General features: G+C 46.8%; 1 protein-coding gene across 8 annotated transcripts in view; it reads right to left on the bottom strand.

Annotated features, from left to right (window-relative positions):
- Positions 1-26,972, bottom strand: part of TBC1D8 (TBC1 domain family member 8) — a 132,845-nt gene that overhangs the window by 19,115 nt on the left and 86,758 nt on the right. For all 8 annotated transcript variants that reach the window (XM_077133900.1, XM_077133901.1, XM_077133898.1 and 5 more), the window contains 7 exons: positions 10,079-10,286; positions 8,477-8,671; positions 6,709-6,891; positions 5,097-5,247; positions 3,598-3,812; positions 2,686-2,803; positions 256-541 (listed from right to left, as the gene is read on the bottom strand). In XM_077133900.1, the coding sequence (XP_076990015.1) occupies positions 256-541; positions 2,686-2,803; positions 3,598-3,812; positions 5,097-5,247; positions 6,709-6,891; positions 8,477-8,671; positions 10,079-10,286 (1,356 nt within the window). The remainder of the gene's footprint in view (positions 1-255; positions 542-2,685; positions 2,804-3,597; positions 3,813-5,096; positions 5,248-6,708; positions 6,892-8,476; positions 8,672-10,078; positions 10,287-26,972) is intronic.

Here is a 26,972-nt window from a genome sequence, read left to right on the forward strand (position 1 = left end):
CTCTGGGGAAAGCACCAAGGGCCACCCTCGTTCTAGAGGGAAGGAGAGACACCCCTGGAGCCAGGACAGCTGCATCCTCTCCGAGGACAGGATGATGCAGAGGAGGCAGGGGACCCGCACGGCTTGCCACTGGCCGGCCTTGTGACGCCAAAGGGTGGCAGAGCCCAGCTGAGAAGGTGCCAAGTGGCAGCCCTGCGGGGACCTCCTCCAGGGTCCCCAGAGGTGCTGCTGCCCGAGGAGACAGCCCCAGCCCACCTGCTGAGGACCATGAGGGCCTGGCTGTCGTCCTTGCTGCCGCACAGGGCCTCGGCGTTGGCGTCCAGCACGGCCAGCCCCAGCTGGAAGATGGCCCTGATACCGTCGTAGAAGAAGCAGTCGACCACACTGATGGCGCTCTCCAGCGGCATTATGCTCAGGAAGAGGGTGAGGAACCACGACAGGGACACGGACGACAGGGCCGCGAGGTCGCCCATGTGCTCCGCCAGCTCCGGGAGCCGCTCCCTGATGAGCTCCTCAAAGACCGACTGGTCTACCTGCGCCCCTGCAAGACAAGGCCTGGCGGCTGCAGAGGCACCCCAGCCTCATGCCCACAGCGGCCGAAACTAACACACAGAGAAAAGATGCGGGCCCAGGCACAGACCCATGCTCCGTAACTGACTTCTGACATTCTGACCCAAGGCAATTCAAAAGGGAAAGGATAGCTTTTTCACAGCAATAGCACCTGATCAACTGGATAGCTATATGGAAACTAAAACAAAAAAATCCCAGCCCCTGCCTTGCATCATAAAGAAAAATTAATTATTTATACATGACCCAATATATAAATATATAGGTCTAAATATAAAAGCTAACACAAGCAAAGGAATAGGACACAAACAGTACTAACAATACAGAAAACTGTAAACTGGACTTCAAAACTCATGACAACTGTTCTTGAAAAGACACAATTAGTAAAATGAAAATGCACGCTTCAAACTCAGAGAAAAGATCTGTATTATATACACTTGTCAAGGGTCTACAATCCAAAAGAAAGAGCTATAACTTTGTAAAAAGGCAGCAACCCAAGACTTAAAAACCTGGCAAGGGGGTTAAAAAACACTTAAACAGAGAAGATAAATGAATGGTCCATCAGTTTTCCCAGCATGGAAGAACATACTCAACCTTCTTAATCATCAGAGAAATGACAATTAAGACACCATGATGGACCATGCCTCACCCATCAGAATGGCTAAAACTTAAATACAGACAACACCAAGTGTCAGCAAAGAAGAGGAGCCACTGGAGCTCACACAGGCATGAAGACAACCATCACTCTGGGAAACTGACAGCCTCTTACAAAGTTAAACCTTCATCTGGTAACCTATGACCCTGCAATTCTACTTCCATTTACCCAAAAGAAATGGTAAATGTTTTGTGTCCACAAAAACAATTCTACATGAATGTTCACAGCAACTTGATCACCAGCTGCAAACTACAAACAACTCAAATGTGCAACAACAGTGAATGGATAAACAAAGGACAGAATGACTATAAAGGAGAAAATTACTCAGGAATGAAAAGGAACAAACTTCTGATGCACCAACATGGATGCCTGACACAGACACAAAAGAATAACTTCTCCATCATGACATTTATGTAAAGTTCAACAGGGGCCAGATTAATCCACGGCAATGGAAATGAGATCAGTGTCTGCAGCAGGAGTGGGCCAGGGACTGCCTGGAAGGGGCAGAAGAGGACATTCTGGGGCCATGGAAATGTTTGATTGTTCCACCTGCGGGGGTGGGGGCAAGGGGCAGTGGTCACTCAGGTGTGCCCGGCCACGGAGGGGGGCCCCTGGGCTCTTAGGGCTCAGTTGAGCCCCTCCCAGCCTGTGCTAGCCCCGGCACCTGCAGGTTCTGCCTCGCAGCTGTTCTCCCACTGCTATGCTCACTGCCCTCACCCTGCTTTCAGGCCACCCCCAACTCTCATCTGGATTACTAAAAACATCCCAGAGAGCATTACCGACCAGAAGCAGTGTTCATACATATCTCCCTGCGGTCTAGGAGGCTGCTGGGTCAGACGTAGTGTAAATCCACACCTCGACCACACAGAAGAGGGGTTCGGAGGCCTGGGAGCACAGTGGCTCCAAGGCTGAGTGCGTGCACATGGACACGAGGTCCTCCCCCTCCTGCAGTGGGAGGTGGTCCCTAGTCTGCCCCTGGCTGGGAGGTACAGACCTCAAGGGTCTCCAGCACTGGGCCAAGGTCCCAGTCCCCCCAGACTTCCTCTCGAGGCACCAGAAGCCCTGTCTCCACACGCTCTCTGCAATACCGACAGAGATACCCCCCACCCCAGCTCCCAGGCAGCGGCCGCAATGAAAAACCATGTGGGGTTCTAACCTTCTGTTTGTCTGGGGGGCCCGGACACTTCGCCTTCCTTCTTACAGGTCCCATGATCCACCTAACGTACTTTACTTTTCATCCAAAACTTGCAGATGTTCATAGCAGGAGAGTACCTGGTTTATCTTAGCCCACCCTTTTGCCAGAACTGTGCCAGCAATCAAGAGTTTGTTCTACAAGTTCACGAGTCAGTGTCTGTGTGGAGAGCAGCTGAATGGCAGGGAGACCCTGTAAAGAGGACTCCCGACCACTGTCTACCCCGCTCCATCACTACTCCCCCGGCCAGAGGACATGGAGGGCGGGTTACCTATCACGCGGTGGTTGAAGTAGTCAGGCAGCATCCGCTCACACACGGCGACCAGCAGCCAAAAGGCTTCCTCCTCCTTGGCGTAGAGCAGCAGCACGGAGGTCAGGATGTTCATGGACTGGCCGGGGAGGGCAAAGGGGAGGGGACAGTCACCGCCAGCTCACGGCAGGCCAGAGACTGAAATGCACACTCACAAGCCAAGGCGTCCAGCGCACCGGCCACACGGTGGCTCGGGCCAGGGGAAGGCCCATCAGGACGGGTCCTGGGAAGGCCGAACCACCAGCACCGTCCCTGCTGCCCTGTCCAGTAGTGCTGAGGGGGGCACGCCGCAGGTCTGGACCAGATGCGCCCGTGTGCGCGGACACGCACACCTGCCTCACCCGCCGGCTCCACTAATTCACGCCTGCTCAGTCTCCTACTTCTAAAGGTCAGCAGCTTCTCTGATCCAGTCGTGTTGGGATTTTTTCCTGTTTAGATTTACTAGTTCTGTTTTGTGCCTACAAACTATACCCCTAAACTCAGGAACAATGCAGAGGACATCTTACCTCTACTTGCATTTCTTAAAGGAACACGATCTGCCCAAGCGTCTTTTCCCTCCCCAAGCAACAATGCCGTTTTTAAAGCAATCCCTGCATTTCCTGTGAAGTCTAGAGAAAAACCAGGCTCCATGAAAGCCATGTGACCCCCTCCTGCAGGGGAGGCCCGGGAAGGCAAAGGCACGGCCCACGCAGAGGGCAGCCCGGCATGCACGTCCCTTTGCAGACACAGGCAACCCTTCGAATCTAAATTCCAGTCAGCGGTAGATGCGCTCTCTAAGGGACACAGCGATGTGTCCACAGGCTCCAGCCCTGGGCGGCAAGCAGGACAGAGGGCCGCTGGCCTGAGTGCAGAAAGGCCCACCCAGCCTCTCACCTGGCAGTACCCGATCCTGGGGTTGCGGTGGGCATAGGCGGTCAGGACCCTGCGCAGCGCCGCGATGCCCGTCTCGCTCTGGAAGGCGGGGTGCTCAGGCAGCGAGCGGTGCAGGTCGCGCTCGATCTCCTCCGTCACCAGACAGCTCCTCCCCATGGATGCAGCCACCAGGCTCCCGTAGTAGCCCGGGTGCGCGGCCAGCTCTGTGACCGCGTCTGGAAGTGAAAGGGCACAGGACAGGGCCGTTATGGGGAGGGGCTGGGGGGGGCCTGGCTACTTGGAGATCACACACAGCCAAAGGACTCACCTGTCACGGGGCCCTTCCCCAAAACAAATGAACCCAAGGAAAAGAAGTAGTGCAGCTTTTCTAGGAATATGCTTATGGAGGGGAAAACCGGCACTAGAAATGGTTTTACTGATGCGCCTCAGTAAGCAGTATTCCCCAGCAAGAGAAGGTGGGTATGAGATGCACATGCAATCTGCACACGTGAATTCAGCAGGAGCTTGCCAGCACGCGCAGGGCCACGAGGGGGAGCCACTGTGTTGAAATGAAGCCGCCAACAGGAAACCCCAAAGGCTGTGTCCCCAGCGTGGGTACTGAAGCCGGGAGACAACACACAGAAAGCCCCTCCACACACCGCCCGCGCCAGCCAAGACCTGGGCAGCCTCGCAGTCCACGCAGCGCCCTCCCACCCCCAGCCTGGGACGAGGATCTTATTCCCTCCTCAGCCAGCAGCAGGGGCACCTGTGCACTCAGCCAGGGTCAAATCGCTGGGCGCCCACCTGGGAGGCTCCAGGGTGGGGTCAGCCCCACAGAGGGGGCCCTGGGGATGGGGGGAGCAGACAGAGGCCCACTTCTGCCTTAGGTGTTATAAATCCTTAAAGGGGTGAGTGTAACATCCTCTCCCAAGTCTCCCATCTGCAGTGACCGGCTGTGATTTCCTGCCCTGCTGTCAACAATCGCTGACAGTCACACGGAACAATCAGCCTCTTTACTAAAAGCCACCACTCTTAGCAACAGCTTAAACAGCTGTCAACAAAGCAAACACTCGCTCACTAGGGAGGGTCGTGTGTGAAGGACTACGTGGGTTATGAAAAGGCTGTGTGCCTGTGTGCACCAGAAGGCCTCACCGAGGGACAGAAAGAAACTATGCTCTGCCAGTGGACAACTGAGCAAGGCTTTTCAGAGCTCACTTCACCTCTGGAATTTAGTGACTGGATTCTCAGCACCTCATATCAACCCACAGTCATTTTAAAATGAAAGGCGGTCACTCAGCCCAGACCTCTAGACTTGTGCAGACACAGCAGCCCAGAGACCTCAAGCAACTTGTCGCAGGTCCCACAGCTCAAACTTTCAGGTTTCTGCAGGGGACTGTGCAGGAGCAACCCCAAACAGGCGACTTCCTTGCCACCTACACACACGAGATGCCAGCCGCAGGCTCCTGCTCCTAGGTCAGTTTCAAAAGGAACGTCTGGCCTAAAGACCCAGAAACACTTACCGGAGAAAAGGAGCCAGAGTTTGCCACGGAGAGACTCAGGGATCCCCATGGCCACAAGCTTCCGGATCTTTTCTGTGCGGAACATGCACACAGTCCTGCCATACTCCGCCAAGTGGTCCCGCCAGAGGCTCACCTTTATCTGCTGTCTGGACTGGAAAAGGAAAGGGCCTTCACGTACAGAGAAGCCTGCCCCCCCTACCCGCCCCCCCACACACAGTCCAACCACAGTCCACAGCAGGGGAGGGGCTGCCTTTTATAGCACAGAAGCCAAAAAGCACAGGCAGTGAGACCTGTATTCATTGGAGAGATATCTGTGTGCCTCTCCCAGGCACAGAGGATGCAAGGAGGAGTCCCAGTCCGGAGTCCAGAGCCCAGAGGAGCGTTTACACAAATTAAATGCAACTTCCTTGGCAAGGCCAATAATGTAAGTAACCAACACAATCGTGGCAAAGAGGAGACTGGAGGGGAGGGACAGTGTAGGGTAAAGTGGGAAAGGCTCCCTGAGATCTGGCTTTTCAAACAGGAGCCATCTACCCTGAGCTTCCCAGCAGCCAGAGGAAAAACTGAAACCTGAAAAAAATCACTTTAGTCTCAGTATTTATGAGAAATGAGAAAGATATTTTCCTAGCCAACTGAAAACACTTTAAATTACCCCTGAATGGCAGGGATTTTTAAGTTTCCTTTTAAACAGGGTATTTATTTACGCTTTTAATTGTTTGTAGTTTTCTTTAATGGGAGAAGTATGTACCTACGTTTGGTATCTTCAGGCACTCAGTGAATGAAAACTAACTGAGCATCCCATGCAAGCACACAGGAAGGGTCTGTTCTGGGTGACGAAAGCTGACCCCCCATTTACAGGAGCTGCGGGGCAACTGGGCAGGGCTGACTGCCTGGCTGTCACTGCTTTGGCTGGCGCTGAGGGGCGGTGACAGGCTCCCGCCTACCGTGACAACATCTCAAAGGACAACTCCATGTTACCTGCCTCGGACCCTCTCTACCAAGATGAAAACTATAAATAAATATCACTTAAAAAGTATCCTTGGGGGCAGGCCACGGTGGCTCAGCAGGCAGAGTTCCCGTCTGCCATGCCGGAGACCCGGGTTCAATTCCCAGTGCTTGCCCATGCAAAAAAAAAAAAAAAAAAGTATTTTTAGCTCAGTAAAACTGGAAGACGGTGTCCCTTCTCTCAGAAGACACAAAACAAACACAACAGGAAACACACACAAATCTCTGACAGGAGGGACAGAAATGCGGAAAGACTTGCTCTGCACCCAGAAAAACCCGCAAACAGAGGCCCAGGGGTGCTCCTGAGGACAGGCTGCCACACTGTGTCAAAGTGCCGCTCGTAGGCTGGGGACGAGGCCACCCCCCACCCCCCACCCTGACGGCCACAGCTTACCCAGGCCTGCTCAGGCCACCCCCTGCAGCCGCCACTTTCCCTAGGGTCGGGGAGGAAGCTGGGGCAGGAGGGCACAGGGCAGCTCGAGGTCACCTGGCACTCACAGATGTCACCTTCCACCTTCCATGACCGGCCAGACCCCCGCCCCAACCCACACCTCTCCGAGGACGCAGCTCTGCAGGGGCACGAGGAGGACAGGGCTGCAGCACCCACCATTGGGGAGTCGGGGCTCTGGCTGCCGACGTGCTGCACTGCAGCCACCAGGGCCTCGGGCTGGGGCAGCCGGCTCGTCTCCATCTCGCTGTCCTTGCTATTTTGAGGAGACAGCAATTCAAGATCTCCAAACCTGTGGTCGCTGCACACGCTTGTTGAATGAAACACATTCACAGGTGAAGTCTGCGTGGTTAAAAAAAAAAGAAGAAAGTCTTTGCTTTTAATTATGAGCCCATTTTTATTGTCCGTTTGGATGAATGAGTGTACACGATTTAAATGGTCTTATCTGTTTAGAACTTAAGGAGAAAAAGAGTAACAGATCCAAGGGGATGGGACCCTTTGAGAGGAAGCCCGTGCAGGGCCAGGGGTCACCGCTCAACCCCACTCTCTGCCTCACCTCTGTGAGCTAAGGCCCTTTGCCCTCTTCTCTCCCCCTGCCCTTGTTCTGGGAGGGACGGTTGTGAGCCAGCCCGGGGCTGGTTCTGCAGCTGCCCAAGCTTAAGATGATGATGGTCCTGCAGCAAGTGACACCCCCTGTGCCGGTGTGAATCTGTGGTGGACCCCAGAAAAGCCCTGTCCTTTAATCCTCATTAAGTGCTGTTGGGGGAGAGCTTTTTGACCGTTTCCATGGAGATGTGACCCACCCAATTGTGGGATTAACTTTTGATTAGAGGGAGATGTGACTCCACCCATTCCAGGTGGGTCTTGATTAGTTTACTGGAATCCTTTAAAACAGTAAACATTTTGGAGAGAGTCCCTTTTTAGAGCCACGAGAACCCATGCAGCCAGAGACCTTTGGAAAACACCCCCAGGGGAGCTTCATGAAATGAGAAGCCTGGAGAGAAAGCTAGCAGACATCGCCATGTTCACCAGGTGCCTTTTCAGTTGAGAGAGAAACCCTGAACTTCACTGGCCTTCTTGAATCAAGGTATCTTTCCCTGGATGCCTTGGATTGGACATTTCTATAGACTTGCTCTAATTCAGACATTTTCATGGATTTAGAACTGTAAACTAGCAACTTATTAAATTCCCCTTTTTTAAAGCCATTCCATTTCTGGTATACTGCATTCTGGCAGCTAGCAAACTAGAACACCCTCCAACTGGGGGTGTCATCCTTCTCACCTATGAGGAGGGTGCCCAACCAGCCCCTCCCCTGTGCAGGGTGCTCCATTCATCCTCCCAGCCTGTAAGAGTGCCCCATCAAACCCTATGATTTGAGATGCCCCACAGTCCTACAGTCTGTGGAGGGAGGGCCCTGTGAGAAAGGGGCTCTGTCAAACCCCCAAACACTGGGGTGATTCCTATCAGATCCTTCAACCTGTGATGGGGCATCCTGTCAATCCCTCCAATATTAGGGGGTAGGGGGGTGCCTGCCAACCCTTCCACACTACCCTCTAATCTGTGGAGGACTGTGCCCTATTAACTCCTCTAACCTGTAAGGGGTGGTGTTTTCTCAACCTCTCCAACTAGAGGAGGTGTCCCATCACCCCTCTAATCTGCTGGGGGGAGGGGAGGTCATTCCATCAACCCCTCTGACCTGCTAGGGGGATGTGGCCCATCAACCCCTCTGACCCACGAATACCCACTGGGGACTTTCAGAAATGACCCCGGGCCATATGATGCACAGACTCAATAACCCAATGACTTCTGCTGTATTTTCTCTTCCCCAGGGGTTCATCTTCACACACCCCTTTGGAGACCACTGCCCTAAGGATGGTGGGCAAAGGGACTTTCAGCCTAGGCACCCTGAGTGTCTTGTGCCTCGTACCCCATCTTTGTCCCTCGGGGTGTCGTATCGCGCGGGGCGGCCAGCCTGGACCTGCTCCAGCCTCGCGAGCAGACCTTCCACCAAGGTGTCCCTGTCCCTGAGCTCAATGAACTGGAAGGCTGTCTTGCTCCGGACGCTGATGATGATGGGCGTGGGCAGCAGGCTGGTGTCCTCCATCTTCTCAATGCTCACCACCTGTCTCCACAGTCACACACGAAGAGGGGGAGAGAGGGGCCATCAGTTACATACGCAGACACTTCCCAAGACGGAAAGCAAAGCAAAGACCTGCAACAGGAAACCAGCACAGCAGCTCAAAAGCATATAAGACTACATCTTGGAGTCCGTGCCCATCCCTCCAAGGAAGAACCAGGCTACAGAATCACATGACGTTAAAGACAACAGTATGAGTGAGCCTCGAGTTCTTCCAAACAAGAGTACTCAGTCGGCATACAGACGCTACAAGGAGCAAGAGACGGGAGGTCTTGACGTGTGACACTGGGCACTTCACAACCAGGGGCATCCTGACCCCAATGGACCAGGCTTTTTATCTGGAAGCAAACTCAGCTCACTCCCAGAAGAACGGAATTTTACTAAGGACCCAATGCAGTGGTCCAGTGCCACGCAGCTTCTCAGCCCTCACATCCCTCCTTCACTCTGCCTCGGGGTCTGTCTGGTCCGCAGCTGCCCAGGCCCCACTGGCCACCCCACCCACCGCCACCCACCTGCCTCCAGTAGGAGCCCCTGGACAGCTGTGCTTCCCTGCATGCCTAAGGCACGCTGCCTGGCAATGACTGGCAGGCGGCCACGCCCCTTTGAAGGGACACTGTCGGCAGCATACTTATGGCTTAATTGTTGTTTTCTCCACAGCCCTCTGCAAAACTGCTGGAGAACCGCCCTTGCCTCTGCCTGCAGCACTTGACCGTCTACCAAGGCTCAGACCAAACCCACCTCCCGGCCAGCCTGCACCAGGGTCCCTCTGGCTCTCAGCCATGCCATGCTCAGCAGCACCCACCACCCCAGACCTGGGCAGGGGGTCCTGGGCGGGGGGACCCAAGCCCCTCCCGCTCAGGTTGGCTGGGGCCAGCACAGGTGCCTAAAGTGATCATATTTGTTGCTTTGGATTTGCTCTTGTTGTTATATAACTTGCCCCCCAAAAACACATTTTAAATGCATTTTTCCAAATGAACAATTTTTAGCTCATAACTAAAGTTCTAAGAGAGTATAAAAGCCAAGCAATTTGCCATTATTTTCAAAAGGTGATTTTTTTTTTAGATAGAGTTTTTTCTCTTTTGGTGGATGGAAGTGGAGAGAGTCATTCCTAAGAGCTTTTGGAAAAGCCTCAACTATGAAGCATGTACTTTTTAACAACAGCCTTACGCCCCTGTGGCAGCTCCATACCCTGCGCTCTCCAGCCACTTCCGTGGGCACTGCAGGCTGCTACACGGCAACAGAAAAGACACCAGGCAGGCAGGCAACGGTCCCACCGGGGCCCCACCTCCCCCGTGCCCGCACTGCTGCCCCACCCAGGCATGCGCCAACACTGGCACGGGCAGCGCAGGGCAGGGCGCCTGGCAGGGGCCGGCCGAGGGCGGGCTGCGCTACCTCCTGGAGCGGCAGGACCACGGTGCAGCAGCCGTCCTCCCTGCTGGCGAAGCAGACGTAGCTGTCGGAGGCGAACATGCGGCCGGCGGTGTGGCAGCGGCTGAAGGGCGTCCACAGGGCGCAGTCCGCCACCGCGTGCAGCCGCTCCTTCCGTGGCAGCCGGAACAGGGCCCGGAAGAACTCGTTCTGGGCTCTGGCTTCCAGGTCCCTGGGAGGAAGGAGGGAAAGCAGAGGCAGGACAGGTGAGCGGCACACGACAGGACAAAGGACGCGCCTGTAAGTGCAGAGACATGCCTGTGCACCCCACACTTCATCGAACACCCCAATTCCACAGGCGACTTCCGGCAGTGAGTACCAGAAGCACAACTCGTTGCCTCTGCACTTAATGTCATTTAATGGACCGAGGCAAGCATCCCTTCCCAGACTGCTAACACTGGGAACGGCCAAAGAAACAGCTGCATAAGATTCCAAGCACCAAAAGGCAAGCACTTGGTGGAGTTCCAGGAGGATGGCAGGATAGGACAGGCTGAGTCCACCCCTGTGCCAGGGAACACTAGAGAAGTGACAGAAAACCACTGGGAGAGCGATTCCAGGGTGGAAGTGACCCGAGAGGGTCTCGATACCACACAGGGAGGCCCTGGCGGCAAGAGCAGAAGAACTGAGATGTACTGAAGCAGAGACTGGCCAGCAGTGCAAACAGCCTAACGTGCCCCTTTCCAAACAGAGGACAGAGCCCTCAGGAGTGCATGAACCGGGGGATGAGGGGATGGGGGGGGGAATGGGGCGGGGACTAGGAAGTGAGCCAAGCTGTGCTCCTTGAAAGTGCTACCCTCAGCGTGCAACCTGTCTGGTGACCTGTAACTCCCCCCAGCAACTCCCCCCACATCCCATGCACCTGAACCCCATCACCCACCCCCTTCACCATGCTCCAAGCACCTCCACCCCAGCCTCTCTTTCAGCAACACACACACACACACACAGACACACACACATCGTCCCACACATGCACGCAAATCTGTTGCAGTCCAACCCACCTCTCCCATGCAAACGCATCTCACCTCACCCCTCCTGAGACCCATCTCTAGGCCCTGCAGGTGGTCACCTGTGCATCAGGGCTGCAGGCTCTCACCTTCATACCCAGACCACACCCACACCCAGCCCATATAGTCCCTTAACACCACCCCACCCCCAGCTCTGTGCACTCTCACCTAAGCATCCTGCCCCGCCCATTTGTGCACGCACTCGCTTGCGCCATAGTCCCTACACTCTGGGCAAGCGCTGACCTGTGAGCTGGAAGATACCCGCCCACAGCCCACACAGGCACAACCCCGCCCCACTGCCCGAGCTCTGTGCACATGCACACCAGAGCCCTGTCCCTGAGACCTGTGGACACAAGGGCCCTGCCGCCTGACCCACACACTGGCACAGCCGCATCCTCCCCACCGACCACCCACATGTCCATGCCCTGACCTCTTGACCCCGAACCCCATCCCCCTGCCCTACACACATGCACACATTTGCCCCACTCCATGGTACAAGTGCCCTTCTCCCACACCTGGAGCATACTCTCATGCACATCTGTACCACACAGCCTCCCTCCTGCCAAAGTGGGAACCACAACCGGAACCCACCCACCCCCCCAGCACCTGCAGACCTGAGCAAGGGCCCTGCCCACAGGTCATCACCCACCCGACACACACATCCTGCAATCTCCGCAACCTGTGTTCCACCCCCACACACTTAGGCATCCGCATCCCAGCCCCCTGGACCCCCAGCCCTGTACAAGGACACACCCGCACCCTGCCCTCCCTGTGCCCTGTACACCTCACACCCTGACACCCACACTCCCCATGCCCACCCATATCCTGCCCACGCACCAGCCTAGCGCACCCACTCAGCACCCTCATCTGCTTCCCGATGCACGCTACCGTTGCGTCCCCCATACTGCACCCTGTTCCTGTGCTCCAAGGCCTGACCGAGCTGCACTATGCCCCATGGCTCCCGCAATGCACCTCCACAACCCCACACCCCACACCCGCAGGCACCAGTGCAGAGGCCCTGACCTGAGCACATACCGCACTGCAACCCGTCAGCGCACTGTGTGCCTCTCTCTCCCACCACCACTTCCTGCTCCAAACCCACCCCGCACACACAAAACTGTAGACTACTGAAGGAAACCAACTTCCAAAGTAAACCCATCTAGATATTTACAGGCCATGAAGACAACAGAAGATCACGAACCACGAAGATGCCGACAGATACAGCTTAGCCTGATGACCAAATGAAAACACTGGAGGAGACACAGACTTAGGACAAACATCAAAGATGTTCAAATACTCCACTAAATAAAGTCAGTGGGATGGCCAATGACATAAAGGAGATCAAGAAGACACTAGACGAGAATGAAGAGGAATTTGAAAGAATAAACAGAAAAATAGCAGATATCAGAGAGATTGAAGATGCCGTAGACCAAATAAAAAATATACTAGTGGCATATAGCAGCAGAATTGAAGAAAGAATAAGTGAACTAGAGGACACGACAACTGATTTTGAACACGCAAAAAAGCAAATGACAAAAAAGACAAAAAATTTGAAATGGATTTCAGGGAATGATGGACAAAACAAAGCAGACAATAAGGATCATTGGTGGGGAAAACTGCTTTTGCATGGTATGAGCTATATTCAAAAGGAAAGCATCAGCACTACCACAGTGACAGCAGGGGTAAATAATGGGGGGAGGGACAAGAGTTAAGCGGAGGTTTAGATTTCCTATTTGGTGAGAGTATGTTTACTGGTTTCCTTTCTCTTGGGATGATGAAATTATCTAAAACTGAGAATGGACTGTGGACTTTGGGCCCTCTACATGATGCCCAATGAATGCAGGTGGCTGAAGGATGCATGATGGAGAAGTAGATTGGCAAATAATGGTGCATACTTATGAACGAAGATTGTGCTGCTACAAAAAGGAACAAAGGTGTGAGGCACACAACAATGTGAATGAACACGTGGGACATTTGGTGAGACAAAATAAGCCAGAAACAAAAGAACAACAATGGTACGGTCACCTTTAGAAAATGCTTATAAGAAAACAGGGGCCTAGATTGTAAGCTTTTAGAGAGACCCATTAAGTCTGGAGTGGTGATTATTACGTCTGGATTTTGAGAGGCTGTTTTATATACATAACCTGATATTTAGAGATAAGAACAAAGGGGAACAGGTTGGGGTTAAAGTAATTCAGAACATAGGGGTAAGGAAGACAGTGCCTATATTTTAGAACCACACATACTCTTTGAGACCAATAGAAGAAAGGCTTTTTGGTCTAGAACTGAAATTTTCCATAGCGCATAATCTAATTCAACCTATCCGTATAGCTAATTTGAACAACTGAAACACAGGGAGCATAGAATAAGAAAGAGGTCCTCTAATCCTGTATAGATTATTGTAATGCCTGGATACATCCTAGAGTATATTAAGGAGATAATCAAAAAGTATTGGCAAAGTTCCCTGAGGAAGGGGAGAAAGAATATGGAAGCATTAAACCTTACCATCAGGGAATCCCCTGATACTGTGTCAAATTTTAGGCACACCCAAATCAATAGGCCATGACCTCGATCATGAGGCTCACTCTTGTGAAGCTTATATAGGTAGCGGAGAAGCTTAGCCTACCTATAGGCATGCCTAAGAGTTACTTCTGGAGGACCTCTTTTGTTGCTCAGATGTGGCCTCATTCTCTCTCAGCCCACCTCTGCAAGTGAAATCATTGCACTCCCCCCTACATTTACATGGGACATGACATCCAGGGGTGAAAGTCTCCCTGGTGACATGGGAGAGGACTCCCAGGGATGAATCCAGACCTGGCATTGTGGGATCAACAATTACATCCTGACCAAAAGGGGGAAAAGAAGTGTAATTAATAAAATATCAGTGGCAGAGAGAGTTCAGATAAGTTGAGAGGCTACTCTAGAGGTTGCTCTTACACAAGTTTCAGGTAGACCTTGCTACCTGTCATAACCTGCCAACCCCCAACCAGGACCATTCCAGCCAATCCTAAAGAACACCTAGGGCAATATATAAGATTCCCCAAGGGTTCCAGGCACTAGAGTAACTTTCCAGAAACCTACAACCTCCAGATGGGTTCGTGGTCCAGATAAGTCCTGAAACTTAGCCCAGCCTCTTCAGAACATCAGATAGTTCCATCTTCCTACCCTAAATTAGTGACAGACCCTTACCATATCAAAATTTTAGAACTGCTATAGCCCAAACCACCCTAAAGTGAGGGATGAATAGATCAAAGGTGATGGTGGAGTTATACTGAGAAGACAGAATTCAAAATATGAATATGAATACTGAATCATTAAATTGATATCTTTTAGTCTTCAGTATTTTAGAGCAGCTAGAAGTAAAAACCTAAAATTGTGAAATTGCAACCCTTGTCAAACTCTGAAACACATTCTACAACTAAGTGTGGTGCTGTGCTTGGAAATGTATAGCTTTTTTGTATATATGTTATTTTTCACAAAAAAAAAGAAGGAAAAAAGTCGACTGTGATGATAAAAAAATATTTAAGCACTCTAGCCTCTTATATTCTGGAGCAGCCAAAAGAAAAAATACAAGAGGATCGTATGTTAGCCCATAAACTCTGGGATCTGTCCTGTAACTACTTTTTGAAGAGTGCTCTGAAAATTACTGCTTTTTTATTTCTTTGCTTTGTAAATCTGTTATACTATACAATAAAAAAAAAAGTTAAAAAAAAAAAAAAAATCACTGGTGTCCCAGAAGGAGGAGAGAGGAGTAAAGGGCTGGGAAGAGCAATGGAGAATACAACGGGGGGAATCTTCCCAACCTTTATGAAAGATACAATATGCAAATCAAAAGCACAACAAACTTCAAATAGGATAAATCCAAATAGGCCTACCCTAAGCACATACTAATCAGTATGTCAAATGCTGGAGAGAAGCAGAAAATCCTGAAAGTGGCAATAGAAAAACAATCTACTACATACAAGGGTAACCACATAAGACTGAATTTAAACTACACAGCTAGCACTGTGGAGGCAAGAAGGCAGTGGCATGATATATTTAAAACCCTGACAGAGAAAGACTTCCAGCCAAGGATTCTGTACCCAGCCAAACAGTCCTTCAAAACTGAGGGAGAGATTAAAATTTTCACAGACAAACAAAGGCTGAGAGAATATGTAAAAAAAAAAAAAAGAGACCAGCTCTACAAGAAATACTCAAGGGAGTTCTGCCAGCTGGAAAAAAAAAAAAAAAAAAAAGACAGGGAGGGAGGTCTGGAGGAGGGTACAGAATTGAAGAGTACCAGTAAGGGTAACTTAAAGGATAAAAAGGGAAAGCAGGAAAAGAATATATAGATCAGACAAATAAAATCCAAAGGATAAGATGTTGTAGTCAAGAAACGACTTTTCAGTAATAACTCTGAATGTTAATGGACTAAACTTACCGATTAAAAGATAGAGACAGGCAGAATTAATTAAGAAATATAATCCAGCTATATGCTGCTTATAAGAGACTCATCTTAGACACAAGGATACAAATAAATTGAAAGTGAAAGGATGGAAAAAGATGTTCCACGCATGCTGTAACCAAAAGAAAGCTACAGTAGCTATACTAATATCAGACAAAACAGATTTTAAATGTAAGGATATCATAAGAGACAAAGAAGGACACCATATATTAGTAAAAGGGACAATTCAGCAAGAAGAAATAACAATCATAAATGTCTACGCTCCCAATCAAGGAGCTCCAGAGTACATGAGACAGACATTGGCAAAGCTGAAGGGAGTGACAGATATTTCAACAATTATAGTAGACTTCAATACTCCCCCCTCCTCTATACATAGAACAACCTGACACAGGATCAACAAGGAAACAGAGAAGTTAAACAATTTGATAAATGAATTAGACCTAACAGACATATATAGGTCATTACACCCAAAAACACCAGGATATACATTCTTCTCCAGTGTTCATGAACATTCTCCAGGATAGATCATATGCTGGGGCACAAAATAAGTTTTTATAAACTTAAAAACACTGAGGTTATTCAAAGCACTTTCTCTGATCACAAAAGAATGAAGCTAGAAATCAATAACCACCAAAGAACGAGAACTTTCACAAATATATGGAGATTAAATAACATTCTCTTAAACAATGAGTGGATCAAAGAAGAAATTGCTAAAGAAATCGGTAGCTATCTGAAGATGACTAAAAATGAGAATACAACATATTAAACTCATGAGATGTGGCAAAGGCTGTGCTGAGAGGGAAATGTATTGCCCTAAATGCCTATATTAAAAAACAAGAAAAAGCAAAAACCGAGGATTTAATTATTCACCTAGAGCAACTTGGAGAAAGAACAGCAAACTGACCCCAAAGCAAAGATAATAAGAGCAATAACAAAGAATAAAGCAGAGTTAAATGAACAGGAGAACAAAAGAACAATAGGAATAATCAATAAAACCAAAAGTTGGTTCTTTGAGAAAATCAATAAAATCAATGGGCCACTAGCAAGGCTGACAAAGTAAAAAAGAGAGAGGCCGCAAATAAACAAAATCAGAAATAAGAGGGGGGTTATTACCACAGACTTGGAAGAAAAAAAAATCATTAAGAGGATACTATGAACAACTATATGCCAACAAACTGGATAACTTAGACAAATTTCTGGGAACACACAAACCAGCTACACTGACTCAAGAAGAAATAGAAGGTTTCAATGAATGAATCACAAATAAAGAGATTCAATCAATCATCAAAAATCCTCCTACAAAGAGAGCCAGAGGGCTTCACAGGAGAATTTTATCAAACATTCCAAAAAGAACATCAATCCTACTCAAACTTTTCCAAAAAATTAAGGAAAAAGGAACACAACCTAACTCATTTTATGAAGATAACATCACTTTAATACCAAAACCAGGTAAAGATGCTACGAGAAAGGAAAACTACAGGCCAGTCTCCCTAATGAACATAAATGCCAAAATTCTCAACAAAATACTAGCAAATCAAATCCAACAGCACATTAAAAGAATTATAATTCACAACCAAGGAGGGTTTATACTGGGAATGCAAGGATGGTTTAACACAAGAAAATCAGTTAATGTAATACAGCACATTAACAAATTGAAAGGGAAAAATCATATGATCATCCTGATTGATGCTGAAAAAGCATTCAACAAAACTCAATGTCCTTTTCTGATAAAAATGTCTGAAAAGGTAAGAATCAAAGGCAACTTCCTAATATGATAAAAGCATACATGAAAAACCCATATCCAGCATTGTACTCAATGGTGAGAGGCTGAAAGCCTTCTCCCTAAGATCAGGAATGAGACAAGGATGCCCTCTATCACCACTATTATTCAACATTGCACTAGAAGTTGTAGCAAGAGTAATCAGGCAGGAAAAAGGAATAAAAAGTATCCAAATTTTAAAGGAAGAAGTAAAACTCTCATTATTTGCAGATGACATGATACTATACTTAGAAAATCCTGAGAAATCTAAAACAAAGTTACTTGAGCTAATAAATTCAGCAAGGAAGCAGGTTATAAAATTAATGTGCAAAAATCAGTAATGTTTTTAGATAAGCAGTGACCTAACCAAGGAATCAATGAAGGAAAAATCCCATTCAGAATAGCAGCTAAAAAAATCAAGTATCCAGGAATGAATTAACTGGGATGTAAAGGACCTGTACACAGAGGACTACATCATATTGCTAAAAGAAATCAAAGAAGATCTAAATAGGTGGAAAGACATTCCATGCTCATAGATAGGAAGGTGAAATGTAGTTAAGACGTCAATTCTCCCCAAATTGAACTACAGATTCAATGCAGTATCAATCAAAATTCCAACAATCTATTTTGACAACTTGGTAAAGCTAGTTCCCAAATTCATCTGGAAGGGAAAGAGACCACGAATAGCTAAAAGCATCTTAAAAAAAGAACAAAGTGGGAGGATTAACACTCCCCGATTTTAAAACTTATAAAGCCACAGTGGTCAAAACAGCATGGTACTGGCACAAAGATAGAGTATTAACCAAAGGAATCAAATCGATATTACAGAAATAGATCATTAAATCTATGGTAAACTGATCTTCAACAAGGCCCCAAATCCAATGAACTGGGACAAAACAGTCTTTTCAATGAACGGGCATGGGAGAACTGAATATCAATAGCTACAAGAATGAATGAGGATCACTCTCTTACACACTATACAAAAATCAACCCAAACTGGATCAAACACCTAAAAATAAGGACCAGTACCATAAAGCTCCTAGAAGAAAATGTAGGGAAACATCTTCAAGACCTAGTAATAGGAGGTGGCTTCCTTAATTTTATACCCAAAGCACAATCAACAGAACAAAAAATAGATAAATGGGAACTCCTCAAAATCAAATGCTTTTGTGCCACAAAAGACTTGGCCAAAAAGGTGAAAAGGCAGCCAACTTAATGGGAGGAAATATTTGGAAATCACACAAGAGATAAAGGTTTGACATCCTGTATACATAAAGAAACCATACAATTCAATAACAAAAGAACAAACAACCCAGTTATAAAATGGGCTAAAGATATGAAGAGACATTTTTCTGAAGAGCAAATACAAGAAGAGATGCTCGTTCTCATTGGCTATAAGGGAAATGCAGATCAAGACTACATGCGATACCACCTCACACCTATAAGAATGGCTGCTATTAAACAAACAGGAAATTCCAAATGTTGGAGAGGATATGGAGATACTGGGACATTTATGCACTGTTGGTGGGAATGTATAAATTGTACAGCGCTATGGAAGACAGTCAGAAAATTAAATATCAAGCTGCTCTAAGACCTGGCAATACAACTACTCAGTATATATATCCAGAAGAGCTGAAAGCAGTGACACAAACAGGTATCTGCACACCAATGTTCACAGCAGCATTATTCACAACCACCAAAAGATGGAAACAAGCTAAATGTCTATCAACAAACAAATGAATTAACAAAATGTGGTATATACGTATGATGGAATATTATGCAGCAGTAAGACAAAAATGACATCCTGAAGCACATGACAAGATGGATGAGCCTTGAGGACATAATGCTGAGTGAAATAAACCAGACACAAAAGGACAGATACAGTATGAATCAACTTTTATGACCATGGTAAAGGTAAAATCAGAGGCTTATAATACAGAATATAGGGGACCTAGACATACACAGAAACTTGAGATAGGTGAACAATTAGCAAATGAGGCTGAACTTAATTATAAGTGAATAGACAGAAGTGAAGGCAGTTCTCTAGTGGGTCTATAAGTAATATTACCATGTTGAAGGTAAACATGATTGAAAAGGGTTGTCATGTGTCCCACTGATTAACACTACAAATATAAATAAGTTCTTGCATGAACTACTACAAAGGTATGACTCTTGTACAAAGAGTGTATAATTTGGGGGGGATAGGGGGGAAATGTTATTGCATGCTATGGGCTATGTTTAACAGGAAAACATCAATAGTACTGCAGCAATTCCAGGAGTACATAATGGGAGGAGGGACAAGAGTTAGGAGGAGCTTTGGATTTTCTATTTGGTTAGGATGTGTTTATTGACTATCTTTCTCTTGGGAACAATGAAATCTAAAATTGACATTGATAGTGGACTGCTGACTTTGGACATTATACATGAGGCCCAGTAGATGGAGGTGGCTGAAGGATGCACTGAGAAGCAGACTGGCGAATGGTGGTGTAAACATAAGATCAAACATGGTGCTGCTACAAAAAAGAACAATGTGAGGCATGCAACAATGTGAATGAGCCTGTGGAACATTTGGTACTTATCATAGCTTGCCAAACCTCAACCAAAACCAATCCTGCCAATCTCAAAGAACACCTAGAGCATTATATAGGATTGTACAAAAGTTCCATGTACTAGGATAACTTTCTAGAAACCTAAAACCTCTAGATGAGTCCCTGGACCAGATAAGTCCTGAAATGCAGAGAGGCCAGCCTTTCTAGCATATCACTAGTTTCATCTCCACATTCCATGTTATCGACAGCCCCTTCCAACATGAAAAAATTAGAATGGGGATAGCCCAAATACCCTAAAGAGTGGGAGAAAGATCAAAGGTGATGGAGTTATACAGAGAAGGTATGGTTTAACAAATGAGTATGACTGCTGAATTATTACATTGATATTTTAGTCTCCAGTACCTTAGAGCAGCTAGAAGTAAAAACCTAAAATTATGAAACTGTAACCCATGTCAAAACTCTGAAATCTGTTCTACAACTAATCGTTGTAAATGTACTTTGAAATTTATTGCTTTTATGTATATATGTTATTTAAAGAAACGGAGGAGTATAACAAAAGATGAGACTTAACAAGTGAGTATGACTGCTGAATTATTATATTGATATTTCTGTTGGTCTCTAGTATCTTAGAGCAGCTAGAAGAAAAAATGAAAAATTGTGGAACTGTAACCCATACCAAACTGTTCTATAAGTACTTGCTGAAATGTACTTGGAAATTTATTGCTTTTTTGTATATGTTATATTTCATAATAAAAAAAGTTAAAAAAAAAAAAGCAAACAATCACAAGTGTTGGTAAGGATGAAGACGTGAGAACCCTCAGCCACTGGTGGGCTATAAAATGGTGCAGACATTTTGGGAAACATACTGACGGGTCTTCAAGAGGTTAAACAAAATATTCTAGTACATGGATTTTTTTTAACCATGTTTTTTTTTTTAGCCATATGACCCAGCCAAGTCCACTCTTAGATGTACGAGAAATTAAAATGTACATCCTCACAAAACCTTGTGCATGGACGTTCATAGCAGTAAGAGCCAAAAAGTGGAAAACTCCAAATGCCCATCAACTGATGAGCAGTATGACGGTTTGAAGCTATGTACTCAGAAAAGATCCTGTTCTTAAAGTTAATCCATTCCTGTAGGTGGGATGTTCAATTAGGTTATCTCAGTTGAGGCATGCCCCAGAGAGGTCTTAATCCCCTTACTGAAGTCCCTTATAAGACACTGAAATTCAGAGAAGCTGCAAGAGAAAAGACAGACGCTGAGAGAGGAAGGCACTGACGCCAGAAGCTGGAAGCAATAAAACCCAGCAGAGCCCAGCAGACGTTGCCACATGCCTTGCTATCTGACAGATGAGCCCAGGATTGCCGGCAGCCAGTCTTCGGGGAGACAGCATCACCTGGTGATGCTTTGATTTGGCTATTTTCACAGCTTCTGAACTGTTACGCTTGTAAGTTAATAAATCTTCATTGTCAAAGCCACCCATTTCTGGTAGTTGTATTTTGGCGACTGCAGCTAACTAAAACAAATGGACAGATAAAACGTGGCATATTCCTACAATCTATACTCTTTGGCCATAAGAATGATTGAATTGCTGATCCATGCTACAGCACGGGCAAAGCTTGAAGACAATTAATGCTAAGGGAAAGCAGCTAGCCACGAAGGACCACACACTGTATGACTCCATTTATATGCAGTGTGTCCAGAATGGGTAAATCCATAGAGACTGCCTCGGGCTGGGGGAAGGGAAGGGGAACGCAGAGGGATGAGTCGTGGGTACAGGGTTTTTGTGTGTAGTGACAGGTGCACAACTCTGTGAATATACCAATAACCACTTAATTGTATGCTTTACATGGGTGAACTGTATGGTGTCTGAATTATATCTTAATAAGGCTATTTTTAAATACATTTAGATCTGTACCTGGCATAAAGAAAGTGCTCAATAAACATTACCTATTACTATTAAAAAAAAAAGAATCCAAGTAAAGTATTGCTTAAGAGAAGCTCTGTGTCCCCTCAGTACTACAGTACAGACAGTAGAGAAGGATTGTGAGAAGGGGAATCCCCACCCCAGGGGAACCCCTAGACACTGACTCTCGACCCTAAAAATCAATAGAGGAAGAAAGAAGCCAAATCACATGTTTGAAAATATGGGGGAACTTGTCATAATTCAAACTCTATTAGAAGGTTACTAGATTCCAACTGACAAAAGGGGGGATGAGGAAGTCAGTACAGTAAACAAGACCTTTTTATAATTATATGATAGAATTAGGACTTTACTCAGTGTCAGCATATGAACTCTTGGCTTCCTCATTGTTGTGTGACCCTGTTTCTCTGTAGCCTGTTCTGACACTTATAAAATGGAAATAATAATACCTCCTCCTTTCTGCTTCAGGGGAGCTCTGTGAATATCAAATGATGTCCACCATATTATAAAAGAGACAAAGCAGATTAGAAATAGCATGTATGTTCTCATTTATGTAAATAAAATAAATACGATCCCATTTATATAAAATTTGCAAAAAATAACAAAGGAGTAGGCTTTCTCTAAATGTTAACAGTGGTGCTCTCGGTAGGATTTCCACTTTCTACTTTCATTTTGCTGAAATTTCCTACATGTATACATGTTATCTTTTTAAAATAATTAAAGCATTTTCTTCCGGGGAAAGAAAAACTTTAAAACATTACATAAATGCAAGATACTAAACTCCACACTCTGGGCTCCGCTGCAGAAGGTGTCATCATTTCAAACAAGACCCGACTGCAGAAGCTCCTGGGACACATTCCGACCAGGTACACTAACCAGGGGCCCTGACCAGAAGTCCTGATCCGAATCCCTGACCTGAAGCCCTGACGAGGTCCCCTGTCCAGGTGCCCTGACCTGAAGCCCTGACCAGGTGCCCTTCTGCGCTCGTTCTCATTTCCACGCACCCCTGCCAGCCAGGGAGACATCATGAGGAGATGGACAGTCGGTGGAATTTAGTATCACACCCTCCCAAAGCGAAAACACAGGCTCACAAAGTACTCAGGGCACAGAGAAACTGCACAGGTTTCACAGGCCACTGTGGCTCCAGACACGGGACAACACAGCAGCCTGTAAGGGCCTCACTCAACGCAGGTTCCGCAGAGAGGCACCCGGAGGATGTGGGAAAGTCCTGGGACTTCTCCAGGAGACCACACGCTGCAGGCATGGACTCCAGGTTCCCTAAGAGCTGGCCAATGTCCAACGCATTTAAACCCTGGACACTTAAATGCTCGTCCCCGACCTACATCTGCCAGGTTGGTTTTGGTGAAGGTGAGACCAGTCTCATCACCTGCATGCAGTTCTGGTCGCCGCTGAATTCTGCCACTTTCCTTCCTTTCTTGGAAGGACACCCCTTTCCCTTTAGGAGATAACTGGAGCCAAGGAGAAGACGTGGTAAGAAACACGAGCCACAGCGGCTAGTTCAAAGCCATGGGAACGGGAAGAAGACACACTTATCTCGCACCCCACTCCGCTAATACAGAACACAGTGTCCCGTTAGCTGAGGAGGCAGAGGAAAAGCATTTTTGTTTTCGCATTCACTGCATCTGCTGCCCCAGCCAGTACCTGCGCAGCCAGTTTTTCTGCTTCTGAGCAGCCCTGGCATAAGGGCACCTTACAGCCTCCTTCCTCTCTGGGTCACTCTTCTGTCACTGTGGAGATCTGCCTCCTGCACACTGAGCAGCCAGAGCCCAGAAACCTCAAGTTATAAAAAAAGAAAGCAGCCAAGAGGGGCTTTCCTAATATTTGAGCTATTTTCCTTCCTGCCCTCTAGAAAGTCCCTTCCCTTTCCACCTTTAAACATGTGGTGCACACCCAATAATCTAAAGTTCCACCAGGATAAAGGTGCAGCTGCAGTGACTCGAGAGGTGAGAAATGCTAGTCTTTTACAAACTCAGAAAAAGATGGGCCATCTATCCATCTGTCCACAGGTCTGCTCTGAGGCTGTTGGGAGTAATGATGCTAAACGCTCCAGCTCCGATTTCTGAACAGCATCTGAAATGAAGCCCACCGGCCCCAATGTCCTCTCAGACACTCATCTATAGCACCCCAGTGCTCCCTAAACGTCTCCGCTGCTCTGCAGCTCAGGACAGGTCCTGAGCCCCCCAGGCCCCGCAATTGTATGACCCACTGCCCCACTGCTGGTGCCCACGGGCCAAACCAATGGCTCCAAGAGAAAGCTAGGACTGAGAACAGAGGGAGTGGGTGCTGTAGATCATCCCATCTTAATATATTTCATTTTATGAAACTGTAATTACATGGAGAATAAATGTGGGCTGATCAGAATACAGAGCGAATATCAAATAAATGCAATTCACACTGAAATAAATATGTGCAATTATCATTCCACCATACCATTCCAATGACGCAGAAAATTCCAGATTAAATGCATATATTTTTAAAATTCTCATTTAACCCCTAAGGCCTACAGCCCAAGAAATGTAGGGGTAGGTCGTTCTTTTGTGTCTCTGCAAACTCCATTTAGATCTCTCTTCTAGATTAGGTAAATCAGAATCAAAAACAAGTTTTCCTCCCTTTCTTCCCCCATCTACCTTTACAGCACTTCTGCAAAGAATATGCTGGGTCTTCCACACCAACTCTGCCCCACCCAGTCCTACATCTACTCATGCTGGCCCCCTGTGTGTCGGGCTTCAGGAAGCACTTGCTTTGAGGCCAAATGCCTCCCCAAACTCGGGCTCCGTGCCCGACAGGGGCAGGCTCAGGCAGCAACACGCCACAGCCCAGGCCTGGCTGCCCCCATCAGCTGACAGAGGTGTTCCGGAACCACCAGTCTTTCTTGAATTAAGGTATTATTTCCTGGATGCCTTAGTTTAGACATTTTTATAACCTTAGAATCGTAAACTTGCAACTTAATAAATTCCCTTTATAAAAGCTGTTCCATTTCGGATATATTGCATTCCAGCAGCATTTAGCAAACTAATACAGATATCAAACTACTACAGAGATATTTGAATGCAAGAGAGAGTATACTGGGTTGTTTTCCTTCTAGAGCAGGTGCCTGACCTCATAAGCCTAAGACATTTACTTTGATTTAGCTGCTTCCTTTCTGAGGGCTGTAAACCAGCAGGCCTGTCTGGAGGGAGAAGTGAGAGGCGCAGGTGAGTCGTCCGTAGGTGAATGTGAAGGCCTAGTCCCCAGAAAGCTATCACATCACCACGCAATGGAGGCTGCTAAAGCCAGTCTCCAAGGGGGGTGTATACGCAGAGCAAGGCATGCAGACTGGAGCTTTTTCTGGACTATGAATTGGGAGAGGTTACATTTTATAACCTGAACAACAGATCACATAATAAAATGCATAAATCAATGATAGTATTACAGAAAAAAATTATTCTTTCTTTCTTTATTGGATCTTATTCAAAACCTCTTGCCTTCATTACAGTCATAGATAAATGATGAATTACAGATGACTATTTGTAAGATATATTTTCTTTCTATGTTTTTGGAGGGTTCTTCTAATAAAGAGCATGACTCCCCCCCAAATTTTTTAAATTAAAAAAAAATAATAAAGCAGGTGCCTCCCGGCCGGAGCCAGAGGTCATAGAGGCTGCCTGCGAGCAGAGAAAAGCCCCCCAGGTGGCCCCAAGTGTCCCTTTCATAAAGGAATGTTGTGCAGACATCTGACATTATCAGGGACACACAAAGCCACTGGGAATTCTCTGGAATTTTATAAACATCGGTGCATTTGTTTTTGTTAACTTACCTTACTTTTGACTATATGTGATTGGTTTAGAATTTAAGCACACAGCAGGGTCATTTAATTCTTTTTAAATACATGAAAACTCTGAACACATGAGCATTCGGGGACTGCTAATTTGAGAAAGACACATTTCCCCAGAAGTTCCCAGAGAAGACAAAGAAAACAGGACATGCACTTAAAAAACAGATCATTGTCGCTGTTAATTGTTTTAGAAAAGACTATTTTTCTACAGTTATTCAACACTAGAGATTCTGGAGCTTCAAAGGAACTGAGCAGGGGGTCAGCCAACCCAAATACAAGAAACTAAAGCTCAGAAAAATTACTGATGGCCATGAAAAGAATTACTGACCTTGCAGTACTAAACTGTCTCACAAGCAAAAGTATATATCTATGTTTTTTCTTTTTATCTCTTTGGGTTATATTCAAGAAAATCCAACCAAATCTTAGGCCACTAGGAAGGTTAAAATAGATGACTAGCAAAAAATTTTTAAATAAGCAACCAATAGCATTGAAATAGCAGTGGGTTAACTACATCTAGAAACTTCCAGCGAGGGTAGGAGACCATGGATAACTTGTTTTCTGAGGCAGCCCTGTGTAATAGCTCACCTTTGTGCCCAGCTCTGCCACTGCCCAGCCACAGGTAAGAAATAAGTCAAGCTCCAATACTCCAGTTTGAACTTCAGACAAAAAAGCTGACCTTTACTTCCTTAGAGTGATAAACAACTCAAGCAACCAACCCACACTTTCTAAGTCCCCATGCATAGGGTCAATTTGGGGCAGACAAATAATAAAGAATACTGACCTACGCTATTAGTAAGGTATGTTTCAGATATCAAATTGGTACCCAAAATAAGTCTAGCTCTCCTGAAAACTTTTTCTGCAAAGTAATTTGTGCTGGTTTGAAAGGTTGTATGGACCCTAGAAAAGCCATGTTTTAATCAAAATCCCATTTTGTAAAGGCAGAATAATCCCTATTCAATACTGTACATTTGAAACTGTAATCAGATCATCTCCCTGGAGATGTGATTTAGTTAAGAGTGGTTGTTAAGCTGGATTAGGTGACGACATGTCTCCACCCATTTGGGTGGGTCTTGATAAGTTTCTGGAGTCCTATAAAAGAGGAAATGTTTTGGAGAATGAAGGAGATTCAGAGAGAGAAAAGCAGTACAACATAGCCATGAGAAGAAGAGTCTACCAGCCAGCGATCTTTGGAGATGAAGAAGGAAAATGCCTCCCAGGGAGCTTCATGAAACAGGAAGCCAGGAGAGAAAGCTAGCAGATGATGCCGTGTTTGCCACGAGCCCTTCCAGATGAGAGAGGAACCCTGACCGTGTTCACCATGGGCCTTTTCAGATGAGAGAGA

The sequence above is a fragment of the Tamandua tetradactyla genome, chromosome 17 (assembly GCF_023851605.1).
Source record: "Tamandua tetradactyla isolate mTamTet1 chromosome 17, mTamTet1.pri, whole genome shotgun sequence".
In the NCBI taxonomy this organism is placed as follows: Eukaryota; Metazoa; Chordata; class Mammalia; order Pilosa; family Myrmecophagidae; genus Tamandua; species Tamandua tetradactyla.